General features: G+C 43.9%; 1 protein-coding gene across 3 annotated transcripts in view; it reads left to right on the top strand.

Moving 5' to 3' along the window:
- Positions 1–17,185, top strand: part of LOC121583985 (ATPase MORC2A-like) — a 34,078-nt gene that overhangs the window by 15,669 nt on the left and 1,224 nt on the right. For 2 of the 3 annotated variants that reach the window (XM_045225659.1, XM_045225658.1), the window contains exons 4-26: positions 64–98; positions 2,085–2,153; positions 2,298–2,388; positions 2,596–2,704; positions 2,935–3,094; positions 3,203–3,314; positions 3,434–3,559; positions 5,209–5,288; positions 5,389–5,471; positions 5,581–5,666; positions 5,756–5,896; positions 6,002–6,156; positions 6,698–6,826; positions 6,924–7,029; positions 8,712–8,931; positions 9,097–9,369; positions 9,696–9,944; positions 10,304–10,444; positions 13,396–13,453; positions 13,574–13,712; positions 14,995–15,168; positions 15,300–15,393; positions 16,981–17,169. In XM_045225659.1, coding sequence (XP_045081594.1) covers positions 64–98; positions 2,085–2,153; positions 2,298–2,388; positions 2,596–2,704; positions 2,935–3,094; positions 3,203–3,314; positions 3,434–3,559; positions 5,209–5,288; positions 5,389–5,471; positions 5,581–5,666; positions 5,756–5,896; positions 6,002–6,156; positions 6,698–6,826; positions 6,924–7,029; positions 8,712–8,931; positions 9,097–9,369; positions 9,696–9,944; positions 10,304–10,444; positions 13,396–13,453; positions 13,574–13,712; positions 14,995–15,168; positions 15,300–15,393; positions 16,981–17,169 — 3,019 coding nt within the window. The remainder of the gene's footprint in view (positions 1–63; positions 99–2,084; positions 2,154–2,297; positions 2,389–2,595; positions 2,705–2,934; positions 3,095–3,202; positions 3,315–3,433; positions 3,560–5,208; positions 5,289–5,388; positions 5,472–5,580; positions 5,667–5,755; positions 5,897–6,001; positions 6,157–6,697; positions 6,827–6,923; positions 7,030–8,711; positions 8,932–9,096; positions 9,370–9,695; positions 9,945–10,303; positions 10,445–13,395; positions 13,454–13,573; positions 13,713–14,994; positions 15,169–15,299; positions 15,394–16,980; positions 17,170–17,185) is intronic. The other variant, XM_045225660.1, reaches the window with a different exon arrangement.

Below are 17,185 nucleotides of genomic sequence, written 5' to 3'. Positions count from 1 at the left end.
TCTAACCACACTGGTTTTATCTGTCTTCTGATTGGTCTGTCACCTGCCAATCATCTCCTACAGGGATGCAAATGCCACCCGGATTGACATCTACACAGGTACACACACACACTTACACACATACAGTGGGGAGAACAAGTATTTGATACACTGCCGATTTTACAGGTTTTCCTACTTACAAAGCATGTAGAGGTCTGTAATTGTTATCATATGTACACTTCAACTGTGAGAGACGGAATCTAAAACAAAAATCCAGAAAATCACATTGTATGATTTTTAAGTAATGAATTTGCATTTTATTGCATGACATAAGTATTTGATCACCTACCAACCAGTAAGAATTCCGGCTCTCACAGACCTGTTAGTTTTTCTTTAAGAAGCCCTCCTGTTCTCCACTCATTACCTGTATTAACTGCACCTGCTTGAACTCGTTACCTGTATAAAAGACACCTGTCCACACACTCAATCAAACAGAATCCAACCTCTCCACAATGGCCAAGACAAGAGAGCTGTGTAAGGACATCAGGGATAAAATTGTAGACCTGCACAAGGCTGGGATGGGCTACCGGACAATAGGCAAGCAGCTTGGTGAGAAGGCAACAACTGTTGGCGCAATTATTAGAAAATGGAAGAAGTTCAAGATGATGATCAATCACCCTCGGTCTGGGGCTCCATGCAAGATCTCACCTCGTGGGGCATCAATGATCATGAGGAAGGTGAGGGATCAGCCCAGAACTACACGGCAGGACCTGGTCAATGACCTGAAGAGAGCTGGACCACAGTCTCAAAGAAAACCATTAGTAACACACTACGCCGTCATGGATTAAAATCCTGCAGCGCACGCAAGGTCCCCCTGCTCAAGCCAGCGCATGTCCAGGCCCGTCTGAAGTTTGCCAATGACAATCTGGATGATCCAGAGGAGGAATGGGAGAAGGTCATGTGGTCTGATGAGACAAAAATATAGCTTTTTGGTCTAAACTCCACTCGCCGTGTTTGGAGGAAGAAGAAGGATGAGTACAACCCCAAGAACACCATCCCAACCATGAAGCATGGAGGTGGAAACATCATTCTTTGGGGATGCTTTTCTGCAAAGGGGACAGGACGACTGCACCGTATTGAGGGGAGGATGGATGGGGCCATGTATCGCGAGATCTTGGCCAAAAACCTCCTTCCCTCAGTAAGAGCATTGAAGATGGGTCGTGGCTGGGTCTTCCAGCATGACAACGACCCAAAACACACAGCCAGGGCAACTAAGGAGTGGCTCCGTAAGAAGCATCTCAAGGTCCTGGAGTGGCCTAGCCAGTCTCCAGACCTGAACCCAATAGAAAATCTTTGGAGGGAGCTGAAAGTCTGTATTGCCCAGCGACAGCCCCGAAGCCTGAAGGATCTGGAGAAGGTCTGTATGGAGGAGTGGGCCAAAATCCCTGCTGCAGTGTGTGCAAACCTGGTCAAGACCTACAGGAAACGTATGATCTCTGTAATTGCAAACAAAGGTTTCTGTACCAAATATTAAGTTCTGCTTTTCTGATGTATCAAATACTTATGTCATGCAATAAAATGCAAATGAATTACATAAAAATCATACAATGTGATTTTCTGGATTTTTGTTATAGATTCCGTCTCTCACAGTTGAAGTGTACCTATGATAAAAATTACAGACCTCTACATGCTTTGTAAGTAGGAAAACCTGCAAAATCGGCAGTGTATCAAATACTTGTTCTCCCCACTGTACATATTGCTTCATACACCGGTACATAGACACAAATCTATATGGAATAATTTACATTGCTCACCCCTCTGACACTACTATACAGATCACGCTGCCTATCAACAATCTACAATACCTACAGTGCCAATGGTTACTGTACTACTGATTTTAATTATAAGCTACACCCAGAATTTGACTAGTTCTGATTTTAGTAGGCTTAGTTTCAGCTATTGAAAAAGCCATCTATTTCGGTACTAGTTCCGTGTGTTATGCTATCTCTTTTCCCCCTCTTGTATCTAACCTGTGTGTGGCTCTCTTTCTTATCCACCTCCTGTTGTAACGTGTGTCTAACCTCTCTTCCCCTCGTGGCCAACAGAGAAGAGACAAGACTTGCGTGGAGGCTACATGCTATGTTTCTTAGACGACGGCACAGGAATGGACCCCAGTGAGTTCCATTAAAATAAAATGACTAAAGTAGACCGTAATAAAGTTGATCCACATATCTATATATGAGTTATAAGAAATGCCATAGTATGCAACAGTCAACCATATATGACGGTTATATTTCCCTCCCATCTCTCTCTCTCAGACGAGGCGACCCATGTGATCCAATTTGGGAAGTCCACTAAGCGTACACCAGATTCTACTCACATCGGCCAGTATGGAAACGGACTCAAATCGTAAGACACTTTAATCCTCTCTCGCACATAATATATACCCCTTTGCAGACACTTTCATTCAAATCTACCTACAGTACATACATTTAGTGCATACATTTATAGTGTTTGTATGTGATCCTCGCATTGATCGAACCTGCGACCTTGGGGTTGCTAGTGCCACGCTCTCACCAAGTGAGCCACATCGTTTGTGTGTGTGTTTCTCTCTAGGGGCTCCATGCGTATTGGGAAAGACTTTGTTTTGTTCACCAAGAAGGACAACACTCTGTCCTGCCTGTTCCTGTCTAGAACGTTCCACGAGGAGGAGGGGCTTGACGAGGTGAGGTGTCAGGGATCAGCTGAAGCAGGCACTCTCCCATCCAGCAGACACAGTGATGATATGTCAATTGTCTTAAAACATTGTTTTTATTTTGTGACTGTCGTGTTATACTCTGACTTACTGAGAGCCTTTAGTGACTATGTCCACCTATTTGAAACAACAGATAACATCACCTCTTGAGAAGTGTTTCAGTGTGTATCTTAAGGTTGTCCATTTGTCTCCTCTGTCAGGTGATCGTACCCCTGCCCACCTGGGACCTACTGACCAGACAGCCAATCACAGGCGACCCTGAGAAGTTTGCCATAGAGACGGAGCTCATCTACAAATACTCTCCTTTTAAAAACGAACAGCAGCTGATGGAACAATTTAACAAGATGGAGGGCAGCAGCGGTGAGACGTGTGGCTGTGGGTGTGTCTATTGTGTGTGTCAGCATGCGGTTGTGTGTCGGAGTGTCTGTCTGTCTAGGTGATAATCTATAATCTGAACTGTGTGTGTAGGTACTCTGGTGATCATCTATAACCTGAAGTTGATGGACACCAGAGAACCAGAGCTGGATGTGGAGACAGACCACCAGGATATCCTGATGGCTGGGACTCCTTCAGAGGGAGTGTAAGTATGGGGTCTGTGTGGGTAAGAACGTTTCAAATGAAGTTTTTCCTGTGTCGTGTGACCTGAAGACTACCTAGGATTGTGTGTTTATGTTGATGACATCACTTCCCCTCATACAGGAAGCCAGAACGTCGGTCGTTCCGAGCGTACGCAGCTGTCCTCTACATCGATCCCAGGATGAGGATCTTCATACAGGGACACAAAGTCAGGACCAAGAGACTGTCCTGCTGCCTCTACAAACCCAGGTTTACATATATATATATATATATATACACACACACTACCGTTCAAAAGTTTGGGGTCACTTAGAAAAAGAAAAGCAATTTTTTTGGCCATTAAAATAACATCAAATTTATCAGAAATACAGTGTAGACATTGTTAATGTTGTAAATGGCTATTGTAGCTGGAAACGGCAGATTTTTAATGGAATATCTACATAGGCGTACAGAAGCCCATTATCAGCAACCATCAGTCCTGTGTTCCAATGGCACGTTGTGTTTGCTAATCCAAGTTTAGCATTTTAAAAGGCTAATTGATCATTAGAAAACCCTTTTGCCATTATGTTAGCACAGCTGAAAACTGTTGTGCTGATTTAAAGAAGCAATAAAACTGGCCTTGAGACTAGTTGAGTATCTGGAGCATCAGCAATTGTGGGTTTGATTACAGGCTCAAAATGGCCAGAAACAAATAACTTTCTTCTGAAACTCGTCAGTTTATTCTTGTTCTGAGAAATTGCCAAGAAACTGAAGATCCCGTACAACGCTGTGTACTACTCCCTTCACAGAACAGCGCAAACTGGCTCTAACCAGAATAGAAAGAGGAGTGGGAGGCCCCGGTGCACAACTGAGCAAGAGGACAAATACATTAGATTGTCTAGTTTGAGAAACAGGTGCCTCACAGGTCTTCAACTGGCAGCTTCATTAAATAGTACCCACAAAACACCAGTCTCAACGTCAACAGTGAAGAGGCGACTCCGGGATGCTGACCTTCTAGGCAGAGTTGCAAAGAAAAAGCCATATCTCAGACTGGGCAATAAAAAGAAAAGATTAAGATGGGCAGTCTGAGATATGGCTTTTTCTTTGCGACTCTGCCTAGAAGGTCAGCATCCCGGAGTTGCCGCTTCACTGTTGATGTTGAGACTGGTGTTTTTATACATATACAAACCTGTTTTTGCTGTTATTGGGTATTGTGTTTAGATTGATGAGAAAAAAACAATTTAATCAATTTTAGAATAAGGCTGTAACGTAACAAAATGTGGAAAAGGTCAAGGGGTCTGAATACTTTCTGAATGCACTGTATACTTTACATCCCTTGTTTCCTTTATTTTGCCAGTTACCGGTATGCCTAGAGTCAGGAAGGCCGCAGTTTGGGCACCATGCCTGCCAAATATAGGCTACAGCTAACATAATTGCAAAAGGGTTTTCTGACGATCAATTAGCCTTTTTAAAATGCTAAACATGGATTAGCAAACACAACGTGCCATTGGAACACAGGACTGATGGTTGCTGATAATGGGCCTCTGTATGCCTATGTAGATATTCCATTAAAAATCAGCCGTTTCCAGCTACAATAGCCATTTACAACATTAACAATGTCTACACTGTATTTCTGATCAATTTTATGTTATTTTAATGGACACATTTTTTTGCTTTTCTTTCGAAAACAAGGACATTTCTAAGTGACCCCAAACTTTTTAACGGTAGTATGTGTATGTGTATGTGTGTGTGTGTGTGTGTGTGTGTGTGTGTGTGTGTATATATTTATATATATATATATATACACACACACACACACACCACCGCATCCAGAGACTCATGTCTAGAGACATCACTAAGACTGAAATCATAAGTCCTGTTTGTGTTCATTCAGCTAAGTGTGTGTCTGTCTGTCTCAGGGTATATAAATACACATCGACTCGATTCAAAACCCGCGCTGAGCAGGAAGTAAAAAAGGCTGATCACCTCGCTAAGATAGGTGAGTTGCCCACGGATCACCTGGCCAAGATGGGTAAGACACAGAACCAGGTCTGCCTTTAAAACCCACACCCCTCTCTAACTGACTGTGTGTGTTCCAGCGGAGGAGAAGGCTCGTGAGGCGGAGAGCAAAAGTCTGTCTCTGGAGGCCAAACTGGGAGACGACCTGTCTAAAGAATCACGGGTAAGAACCAACACACACACACACCACACAGCAAGATTAGCAATATCTTGACCCAATGGTCTGACTTCTCTCCTCCCTTATTCAAATCCTCCTCTTGTCTCTGCTCCAGGTCATGTTGCGTAAGGCTCAGGAGGGGGCCATGATGCTTCGACGGGAGGCGGAGGTGAAGAAGAAGATTCAGGAGTCCAAACAGAAGTCAGTGAAAATATAGGACTTTATAAAAAAACGAACGAAAGTCAAGCCAAACAATAAAACTTTAACACTTCTCTCTCTCCTTCCCCCAGAGCATTGAAGGAGCCTAAGGAACTGAGTTTTATCTTCGGGGTGAACATTGAGCAGAGAGACCTGGATGGGATGTTTGTGTATAACTGCTCTCGTCTCATCAAGATGTACGAAAAGACTGGCCCTCAGCTGGAGGGAGGAATGTGAGTAACACACACACACTCCCTTCGATAGTCCTCTCTTATTGGCTAGTCAGTGACCAGTGTGACGACCAGAAATGCTTTCTAATGAAGTGTGCGTGTGTGCAGGGCGTGTGGGGGTGTTGTGGGGGTAGTAGATGTTCCATACCTGGTTCTGGAGCCCACTCACAACAAGCAGGACTTTGCGGACGCTAAAGAATACAGACACCTTCTGAGAGCCATGGGAGAACACCTAGCCCAGTACTGGAAGGACAGCAACATAGGTAACGCACACAACGTCTATATAACCATGATAGTAGGTACTTAGAGATTGTAATTTAACCCTTATTTTACCAGGTAAGTTGACTGAGAACACATTCTAATTTACAGCAACGACCCGGGGAATAGTTACAGGTGGGAGGAGAGGGTCGCTTCAGGGTTAGAATACATGAGTAATTATAGCGTTAGAAAGTTGACATTCTCCGCTTTTCAACAGTATACAACTTACGTTGTAAGCTAATGCATTGAAAAAATAGAAAATAATTCTTAAATGAATACAGTCAAAATAAGTGTAGCCTACCATGTCCCTCCTCCTCGCTCTACGTCTAGGCTGCAACAAGAGAGGGACAGCAGTGAATGCAGGCGGATTGTTTAGTAGGCTAAATAAACATATCAAGCGTAGCAAAATAATGTAACTATTACATCTGTGTATAGCTCTAGTTAGAGACACACTACTGTTAATGAGCATGGTTACGCGCGGTTGTATCCTTACTGCAACAGCCTTAGTCCATATGTCTAGCATGTTTCTGCTTTTCCCACTTTTAGCTCAGAAGGGCATAGTGAAGTTCTGGGATGAGTTTGGGTACCTGTCTGCCAGCTGGTCCTCACTTCCCTCGCCAGAGCAGAGATACAAGAGACGCCGCGCCATGGAGATGCCCCTCACGATACAGTGTGGTGAGTTGTACACATACACAGAGATACTTTTAAGTGTGTCAAGTCACACACAAATAGACAAGCTCTGAGGTTTGTCTTTCTCTCACTCTCTCTGTAGATAAATGTCTGAAGTGGAGGACTCTACCATTCCAGATGGATGCGGTGGATAAACGTTACCCGGACAGCTGGGTGTGTCTGATGAACCCTGACAGCACTCAGGACAGGTAAACACACACACACACCTGCAGGAACACAACATACAGTGGGGAGAACAAGTATTTGATACACTGCCGATTTTGCAGGTTTTCCTACTTACAAAGCATGTAGAGGTCTGTAATTTTTATCATAGGTACACTTCAACTGTGAGAGACAGAATCTAAAACAAAAATCCAGAAAATCACATTGTATGATTTTTAAGTAATTAATTTGCATTTTATTGCATGACATAAGTATTTGATACATCAGAAAAGCAGAACTTAATATTTGGTACAGAAACCTTTGTTTGCAATTACAGAGATCATCGTTTCCTGTAGATCTTGACCAGGTTTGCACACACTGCAGCAGGGATTTTGGCCCACTCCTCCATACAGACCTTCTCCAGATCCTTCAGGTTTCGGGGGCTGTCGCTGGGCAATACAGACTTTCAGCTCCCCTCCAAAGATTTTCTATTGGGTTCAGGTCTGGAGACTGGCTAGGCCACTCCAGGACCTTGAGATGCTTCTTACGGAGCCACTCCTTAGTTGCCCTGGCTGTGTGTTTTGGGTCGTTGTCATGCTGGAAGACCCAGCCACGACCCATCTTCAATGCTCTTACTGAGGGAAGGAGGTTTTTGGCCAAGATCTCGCGATACATGGCCCCATCCATCCTCCCCTCAACACGGTGCAGTCATCCTGTCCCCTTTGCAGAAAAGCATCCCCAAAGAATGATGTTTCCACCTCCATGCTTCACGGTTGGGATGGTGTTCTTGGGGTTGTACTCATCCTTCTTCTTCCTCCAAACACGGCGAGTGGAGTTTAGACCAAAAAGCTCTATTTTTGTCTCATCAGACCACATGACCTTCTCCCATTCCTCCTCTGGATCATCCAGATGGTCATTGGCAAACTAGAAGACGGGCCTGGACATGCGCTGGCTTGAGCAGGGGGACCTTGCGTGCGCTGCAGGATTTTAATCCATGACGGCATAGTGTGTTACTAATGGTTTTCTTTGAGACTGTGGTCCCAGCTCTCCTCAGGTCATTGACCAGGTCCTGCCGTGTAGTTCTGGGCTGATCCCTCACCTTCCTCATGATCATTGATGCCCCACGAGGTGAGATCTTGCACGGAGCCCCAGACCGAGGGTGATTGATCATCATCTTGAACTTCTTCCATTTTCTAATAATTGCGCCAACAGTTGTTGCCTTCTCACCAAGCTGCTTGCCTATTGTCCTGTAGCCCATCCCAGCCTTGTGCAGGTCTACAATTTTATCCCTGATGTCCTTACACAGCTCTCTGGTCTTGGCCATTGTGGAGAGGTTGGAGTCTGTTTGATTGAGTGTGTGGACAGGTGTCTTTTATACAGGTAACGAGTTCAAACAGGTGCAGTTAATACAGGTAATGAGTGGAGAACAGGAGGGCTTCTTAAAGAAAAACTAACAGGTCTGTGAGAGACGGAATTCTTACTGGTTGGTAGGTGATCAAATACTTATGTCATGCAATAAAATGCAAATGAATTACTTAAAAATCATACAATTTGATTTTCTGGATTTTTGTTTTAGATTCCGTCTCTCACAGTTGAAGTGTACCTATGATAAAAATTACAGACCTCTACATGCTTTGTAAGTAGGAAAACCTGCAAAATCGGCAGTGTATCAAATACTTGTTCTCCCCACTGTACAGTATATCTCCAAAATGTTGTGTGTGTGTTGTAGGTGTGATGCAGAGGAACAGAAACAGAACCTTCCAAGTGGAGTTCTGAAGAAGGACAGACAGACAGCGGAGGACAAACAGAAAGAACTGACAGAGAAGATCAGACAGCAGCAGGAAAAACTAGAGGCTCTGCAGAAAACCAGCACCATCAGATCAGCAGCAGATGTGAAGAAGTTGCCTCTGGATGTCAGCATGAGACCCATGAATGACAGTTCTTCCCAGGTACACACACACACTCACAAATACTCCCCATCTACAGGTAAACACACACACACACACTACAGCTATACAGACATACTTACCCTCTACCTGCTTCACACACACAATAACACATACTGTCTCCTGATATCTGAATATAATGTGTCTCATGTTCTCTCTGTCTCCTAGGCAACCAGGTCGTCAGAGCGTGTGTCACGCCCTCGCTCCCCCCCTCTCCCTGCCCTCCTCAAGAACGCCCCCAGCCAGCCCCCGGCCCTCAACCGCAAACCCACCAATTCCCCTCGACTGACCACCCGGCCTGCTGCCCCTCCCCCGGCCCCCAGAGTCGACCAATCTAGAGCCAGAGCTGCAGCGAAGCCATCACCCCCTCCAGCTAAGCCCGCCCCCAAAGCCCCAGCCAAAATCCCCGCCAAACCCACCCCTCCAAGCCGCAGCTCACGGGTGAGTGTGTTTGTGTGTGTTGTCCTTTTTCAAATCTATTACGGCTATGTTAAAGGAATAGTGCGAGACTTTGGCAATTAAGCCATTTATCTACTTACCCAGAGTCAGATGAGGTAGACTTCCAGTCATTGCACTAACGCTAGTTAGCATTTGCCCGCAAAACTACCTCTAACTTCGTTCATACTGGATGCAGAGACATAAAAGTTCATTGCCAAAATAATTGTCAAAATACCTTTAATGGTTGAAGCAGATATTTACATGATCTATCAGCTGTTAAAATGTATGGTCCTTTAGCAGTAGCAGTAATATCTATGGTGTTTCTACAGACCCCAGCCAAATCGTCTCCTGCCAAAGCAACCACACCTGCTAGCAGCCAGCGCAAGAGAGTGATGGAGCAGGAGGAGAGTGATGAAGAGGAGGAAGAAGAAGAAGAAGAGGAAGAGGAGGAGGACAGCGAGGACGACAGTGAGGAGGAGAAGGAGCCTCAGCCCAAGAAATCCAAGATGGCAGCTGCAGTGGGGAATCGTGGGAAAGCTGTTGAGAAAGCTCCACTCAAACGGGGAAAAGTGACAGAGGTACTCTCTCTCTCCCTCCCTCTTTCTCACACACACACACATTTTCACTGCTCAGACTATCAAACTGTCAATCTATAGAATATCTCTATACAATGTATCAGACAGACAGAGGAAAGCACTGAATGTGTAAGAGGAGAGGGAACAGAAAGATGAAGGGAAAGTGATGTTTGGAAGAAGAGGACAGGCAGAAAGATGTCCCCTGAAGACGAGTGAGGACGGAGAGATTATGTTAGGTACGGAGAGAGTGAAAGCTCTTTTGGAGGAAGAACATAAGTCTAATACATGGAGCAGACCAGATGACCCATAGGTCAGAGGTTGACCCATAGGTCAGAGGTCATGTGATGTCATCGACCCCACAGGTCCCCACCCCCCCACTCAGCACCAAACCCCCAACGCCTGAGAGGAGTGCTACCATAGCAACACGGCTGCCCCCTGCAACACCACCGCCGGCCAAACCCATCCCCACCCCCCCTAAGCCCTCGGCTGGGGCTAGAGCCAAGGTACCCACCAGCCACGGAGCAAGAGGCTACACTTGCTTTCTCTACACATAATGGAATCGGTCCTATCCTTCTCTCCTAACTCTAATCATAATAGAATAGATCCTACGCTTCTCTCATAATTCTACTCTAAATGGAATGGGTCCTGTCTGTCTCCTAACTCTACTCTTAAGGTTGTTTTCGCATGTAGTCCTCTTTAAAATAACTGATCTCAGTCTTCTTTAAAGTGAACTCTAGAGTAAAGAAAAGCAAAATAACTCTTACAGTGCCTTGCAAAAGTATTCATCCCCCTTGGCGTTTTTCCTATTTTGTTGCATTACAACCTGTAATTTAAATGGATTTTTATTTGGATTTCATGTAATGGACATACACAAAATAGTCCAAATTGGTGAAGTGAAATGAAAAAATAACTTGTTTCAGAAAATTCTAAAAAATAAATAACGGAAAAGTGGTGCGTGCATATGTGTTCACCTCCTTTGCTATGAAGCCCCTAAATAAGATCTGGTGCAAACAATTACCTTCAGAAGTCACATAATTAGTTAAATAAAGTCCACCTGTGTACAATCTAAGTGTCACATGATCTGTCACATGATCTCAGTATATATACACCTGTTCTGAAAGGCCCCAGAGTCTGCAACACCACTAAGCAAGGGACACCACCAAGCAAGCGGCACCATGAAGACCAAGGAGCTCTCCAAACAGGTCAGGGACAAAGTTGTGGAGAAGTACAGATCAGGGTTGGGTTATAAAAAAGTATCAGAAACTTTGAACATCTCACGGAGCACCATTAAATCCAGTATTGAAAATGGAAAGAATATGGCAACACAACAAACCTGCCAAGAGAGGGCTGCCCACCAAAACTCACGGACCAGGCAAGGAGGGCATTAATCAGAGAGGCAACAAAGAGACCAAAGATAACCCTGAAGGAGCTGCAAAGCACCACAGCGGAGATTGGAGTATCTGTCCATAGGACCACTTTAAGCCGTACACTACACAGAGCTGGGCTTTATGGAAGAGTGGCCAGAAAAAAGCCAATTGCTTAAAGAAAAAATAAGCAAACACGTTTGGTGTTTGCCAAAAGGCATGTGGGAGACTCCCCAAACATATGGAAGAAGGTACTCTGGTCAGATGAGACTAAAATTGAGCTTTTTGGCCATCAAGGAAAACGCTATGTCTGGCGCAAACCCAACACCTCTCATCACCCCGAGAACATCATGTTTTTCATCGGCAGGGACTGGAAAACTGGTCAGAATTGAAGGAATGATGTATGGCGCTAAATACAGGGAAATACTTGATGGAAACCTGTTTCAGTCTTCCAGAGATTTGAGACTGGGACGGAGGTTCACCTTCCAGCAGGACAATGACCCTAAGCATACTGCTAAAGCAACACTTGAGTGGTTTAAGGGGAAACATTTAAATGTCTTGGAATGTCCTAGTCAAAGCCCAGACCTCAATCCAATTGAGAATCTGTGGTATGACTTAAAGATTGCTGTACACCAGCGGAACCCATCCAACTTGAAGGAGCTGGAGCAGTTTTGCCTTGAAGATTGGGCAAAAATCCCAGTGGCTAGATGTGCCAAGCTTATAGAGATATACCCCAAGAGACTTGCAGCTGTAATTGCTGCAAAAGGTGGCTCTACAAAGTATTGACTTTGTGGGGGTGAATAGTTATGCACGCTCAAGTTTTCTGATTTTTTTGTCGGCAACAAAATAGGAAAAATGCCAATGGGGGTGAGTACTTTAGCAAGCCACTGTATCTTTGTATTCACACTGCCCTTGCCTTTGAATGAGGACTCAACTCTTTTGCCAGTTCACTTCACTTATTTTGTGGTCCGAGTCCTCTTTGCATTCACATTGCTATGTTTAGAAAGGAACCAAGATCTTTTTCCAACATTCAAAGTGCAGGGCAAGCCATTACATCAGAATGTGTTATCAGACAGCTAGATATACCTACTTAAATTTTGGAAGCTAATAGATTGCATTTAGTTAAGAGACATAATAATTGTAATCCGAAGATACTATTAACATGTAAATATGATTGGTAACAGAATAAATAGCAGAAGAATAACTGCAGATGAAATAACGCTGTAATTGAAAATTGTACAGCTAATGTAGGCTACTGCCCCTTTAAGAGCTAGAATTGATTTTGCACCCCATGTTGTGATTCTCACCAAATATTCTCACACTATTCAAATCCCAGAATCGAATAAACCTCTTATGAAGCGCTCAGCCTATAGATCACATATTGCAAACCAAATAATCTGAACTAAAATCACCAGACATATTTTGGCATTTCTGTGCATCCTTGACAATCTCTAATCAGTATCCAAAAACGACATGTTTTTTCAACGAATCTGTAGTCTAGTGTGAGGTGCGGGAATAATGACAAGCAAACCTGGGAACCTTTGTGTTCACATTGCCCTAAGAACGGGACCGCGGAATTCAAGCGACTCGAACTCCGACCACCTCTCGAGATGGTCTCAGTTCGGTTTGCTTCAGGGGCTCTTTTGAGGGGTCGGAGTGACTTTGTGTTCACACTGCACAAAAAATTAAGCAAACCACACTGAGTTCACAAAAATTGGCTGAGAGGGACCAAGTGTGAAAACACCCTAAATGGAATGGGTCTGTCTGTCTCCTAACTCTACTCTAAATAGAATGGGTCCTGTCTGTCTCCTAACTCTACTCTAAATAGAATGGGTCCTGTCTGTCTCCTAACTCTACTCTAACTAGAATGGGTCCTGTCTGTCTCCTAACTATTCTAAATAGAATGGGTCCTGTCTGTCTCCTAACTCTACTCTAAATAGAATTGGTTACATTCTTCTCTCCTGCTTCATCTTTTTCTCCTACTCTCTTTTCTCAATGACACACCACTCTTGTATTTCCTGGAATTTCTTCACACACACTTACTGTTAGACAGTTTGATCAGTGTGTTTTCTGTGTGTGTATGTTTTTAGGTGATAGGCAGCGCAGAGGACGAGCACCCAGAGAATGAACCGAAGAATGCTCAGAAAGGTGATTTATTACATTCTTGATGATAGTTGATTGGCCGAGAAGATTTCCGATTAGCAATGCCATAGACATCAGAGTTTCAGGACAAAGCTTCATAAAACTCCTCTGTGTTGTCTCCTGTAGATAAGGGTATGTTGGTGGAGGTACGTGTGAATAAGGAATGGTTCACAGGCAAAGTGGTTGCTGTGGAAACCAGTAAGCAGAGTGTTCGGTGGAAGGTGAAGTTTGACTACGTCCCCAGATCCACCCCCAAGGATCGATGGTAGGCTCACCAACTCACCGTGTTTGTGCTCTGTTGTCTTACGTTTATGTGTGCGCTGTACTACGGCAGGGAATTGCTAGGGACCTCACAATACGATATTATCTAGATACTTAGGTGCCGATACTATGTATTGCGATTTGATACTGCGATTTTATTATATTACGAACTATGTCTGCTGCAGAGAGACGAGGGGGCATGAGAAAACAAGTTTTGATCAGTCAGGCAAATTAATGCTGAAAACATGTTGGCTCACTATTTAAAAAGATGGAGAACAAGCTATAGCTATTTTATTTATTTAAATCGGTACTTGGAGTCAAATATCAATATAATATTGTCCAAAAATAATATTGCGATATGTACAGTTGAGGACCTGTAAGGCGTCTGTTTCTCAAACTAGACACACTAATGTATTTGTCCTCTTGCTCAGTTGTGCACCGGGGCCTCCCACTCCTCTTTCTATTCTGGTTAGAGCCAGTTTGCGCTGTTCTGTGAAGGGAGTAGTACACAGCGTTGTACGAGATCTTCAGTTTCTTGGGAATTTTTCACATAGAATAGCCTTCATTTCTCAGAACAAGAATAGACTGACGAGTTTCAGAAGAAAGTTATTTGTTTCTGGCCATTTTGCTCCTGTAATCGAACCCACAATTGCTGATGCTCCAGATACTCAACTAGTCTCAAGAAGGCCAGTTGTATTGCTTCTTTAATCAGCACAACAGTTTTCAGCTGTGCTAATATAATTGCAAAAGGGTTTTCTAATGATCAATTAGCCTTTTAAAATGATAAACTTGGATTAGCAAACACAACGTGCCATTGGAACACAGGACTGATGATTGCTGATAATGGGCCTCTGTACGCCTATAATAATAATAATAATAATATGCCATTTAGCAGACGCTTTTATCCAAAGCGACTTACGTAGATATTCCATAAAAAATCAGCCGTTTCCAGCTACAATAGCCATTTACAACATTAACAATGTCTACACTGTATTTCTGATCAATTTGATATTTTAATGGACCAAAAAAATGCTTTTCTTTCGAAAACAAGGACATTTCTAAGTGACCCCAAACTTATGAACGGTAATGTAACTGTATAGATTTTTTTCCCCCATCACTATGCTGTAACAGTGGCCAATGATGTGCCAGTTTCTGTCATTTCCAAATGTTTAGTTTATTGTTTTGTTAAGTTAGTGTTCTCAGGAGTTTTAGGGTGTTGTTATTATGGTGGTTAATGGCAGTGAGGAGGAGAGGTTGTTGGTATAATTTATTGTTGTTGTTATTAGGGTTTTCAAAGGCAGTGAGGAGGTGAGGTTGATGCGACCCCCCTCTCCCCTCTCCCAGACCCCTGACACACAGCAAGGGGAGGGGACAGACAAGGGGCCCGCCCCCATGGAACCCGACACCACCCAACCAGGAGCCAGTCGAGAGGTGACTGACAACCTGGTCAGCATGATGAGGTAACCATGACTACCTGATATACGCTGTCATTGAGTCCTAACTGTTGGTTTTTGGCCTCCAATTCCCCTTTTTTCAGAGGGAGAATGGAACGGGGATGTCACAACTATAATTTTGTGTGTGTTCTCTTCAGGACTCTGCTGCGTTATTTCTTCCCTCCTGATTTCCGGATCCCGAAGGACGATGTCAACAGCATGACCGCAGAAGAGCTGGTGGCCTTCCCTATGGTGAGACTGACCATTAACTCCTGACCTCTAACCTTAACACATGTCTTCTAGAGACCTACCCTGGAGTCTGCTGCAGTCATAGTCATATCATTGTAATTCATGCCATAGCAAAATCTGTGTGTATATACACTACCAGTCAAAAGTTGGGACACACCTACTCATTCAAGGGTTTGTCTTTATTTTTACAATTTTTTACATGAAATAACACATATAGAAGTATGTAGTAACCAAAAAAGTGTTAAACAAATGAAAATATATTTGAGATTCTTCAAATAGCCACCCTTTGCCTTGATGACAGCTTTGCACACTCTTGGCATTCTCTCAACCAGCTTCATCAGGTAGTCACCTGGAATGCATTTCAATTAACAGGTGTGCCTTCTTAAAAGTTAATTTGTGGAATTTATTTCCTTCTTAATGCGTTTGAGCCAATCTGTTGTGTTGTGACAAGGTAGGGGTGGTATACAGAAGATAGCCCTATTTGGTAAAAGACCAAGTCCATATTATGGCAAGAACAGCTCAAATAAGCAAAGAGTCCATTATTACTTTAAGACATGAAGGTCAGTCAATACTGAACATTTCAATAACTTTGAAAGTGCAGTCGCAAAAACCATCAAGCGCTATGATTAAACTGGCGCTCATGAGGACCGCCACAGGAATGGAAGACCCAGAGTTACCTCTGCTGCAGAGGATAAGTTCATTTGAGTTACCAGCCTCAGAAATTGCAGCCCAAATAAATGCTTCACAGAGTTCAAGTAACAGACACATCTCAACATCAGCTGTTCAGAGGAGACTGTGTGAATCAGGCCTTCGTGGTCGAATTGCTGCAAATAAACCACTACTAATGGACACCAATAAGAAGAAGAGACTTGCTTGGGTCAAGAAACACGAGCAATGGACATTAGACCGGTGGAAATTTGTCCTTTGGTCTGGAGTCCAAATTTGAGATTTTTGGTTCCAACCGCCGTGGCTTTGTGAGACGCGGTGTGGGTGAACGGATTATCTCCGCATGTGTTTTTCCCACCGTAAAGCGTGGGGGTGCTTTGCTGGTGACACTGTCTGTGATTTTAGAATTCAAGGCACACTTAACCAGCATGGCTACCACAGAATTCTGTAGCGATACGCCATCCCATCTGGTTTGGGCTTAGTGGGACTATCATTTGTTTTTCAACAGGACAATGACCCAACACACCTCCAGGCGGTGTAAGGGCTATTTTACCAAGAAGGAGAGCGATGGAGTGCTGCATCAGATGACCTGGCCTCCACAATCCCCCGACCTCAACCCAATTGAGATGGTTTGGGATGAGTCGGATGGCAGAGTGAAGGAAAAGCAGCCAACAAGTGCTCAGCATATGTGGGAACTCCTTCAAGACTGTTGGAAAAGCATTCCAGGGGAAGCTGGTTGAGAGAATGCCAAGAGTGTGCAAAGCTGTCATCAAGCCAAAGTGTGGCTGTTTGAAGAATCTAAAATATATTCTACAATGTAGAAAAATAGTAAAAATAAAGAAAAACCCTGGAATGAGTAGGTGTGTCCAAACTTTTGACTGGTACTGTATATATATCTGACTGTGTGTTCATGCGTGTCTGCAGAAGGAGTATTTCCAGCAGTATGAGCTGGGTCTCCAGTCTCTGTGTAACTCGTACCAGAGCAGAGCTGACGCCAGAGCCAAAGCTGTGGAGGAGAAGAGTAGCAGCGCTGAGACCAAACTCAGGGAGGCAGACGAGAAGCTACAGAAACTACGAACCAACATCGTACAACTGCTGCAGAAAGTACAGGAGGTAAGACACACACACC

The sequence above is a fragment of the Coregonus clupeaformis genome, chromosome 16 (genome assembly GCF_020615455.1).
Source record: "Coregonus clupeaformis isolate EN_2021a chromosome 16, ASM2061545v1, whole genome shotgun sequence".
Taxonomy (NCBI): domain Eukaryota; kingdom Metazoa; phylum Chordata; class Actinopteri; order Salmoniformes; family Salmonidae; genus Coregonus; species Coregonus clupeaformis.
Note: the sequence above shows the minus strand (reverse complement) of the source record. Positions and strands in the feature narration are given on the sequence as shown.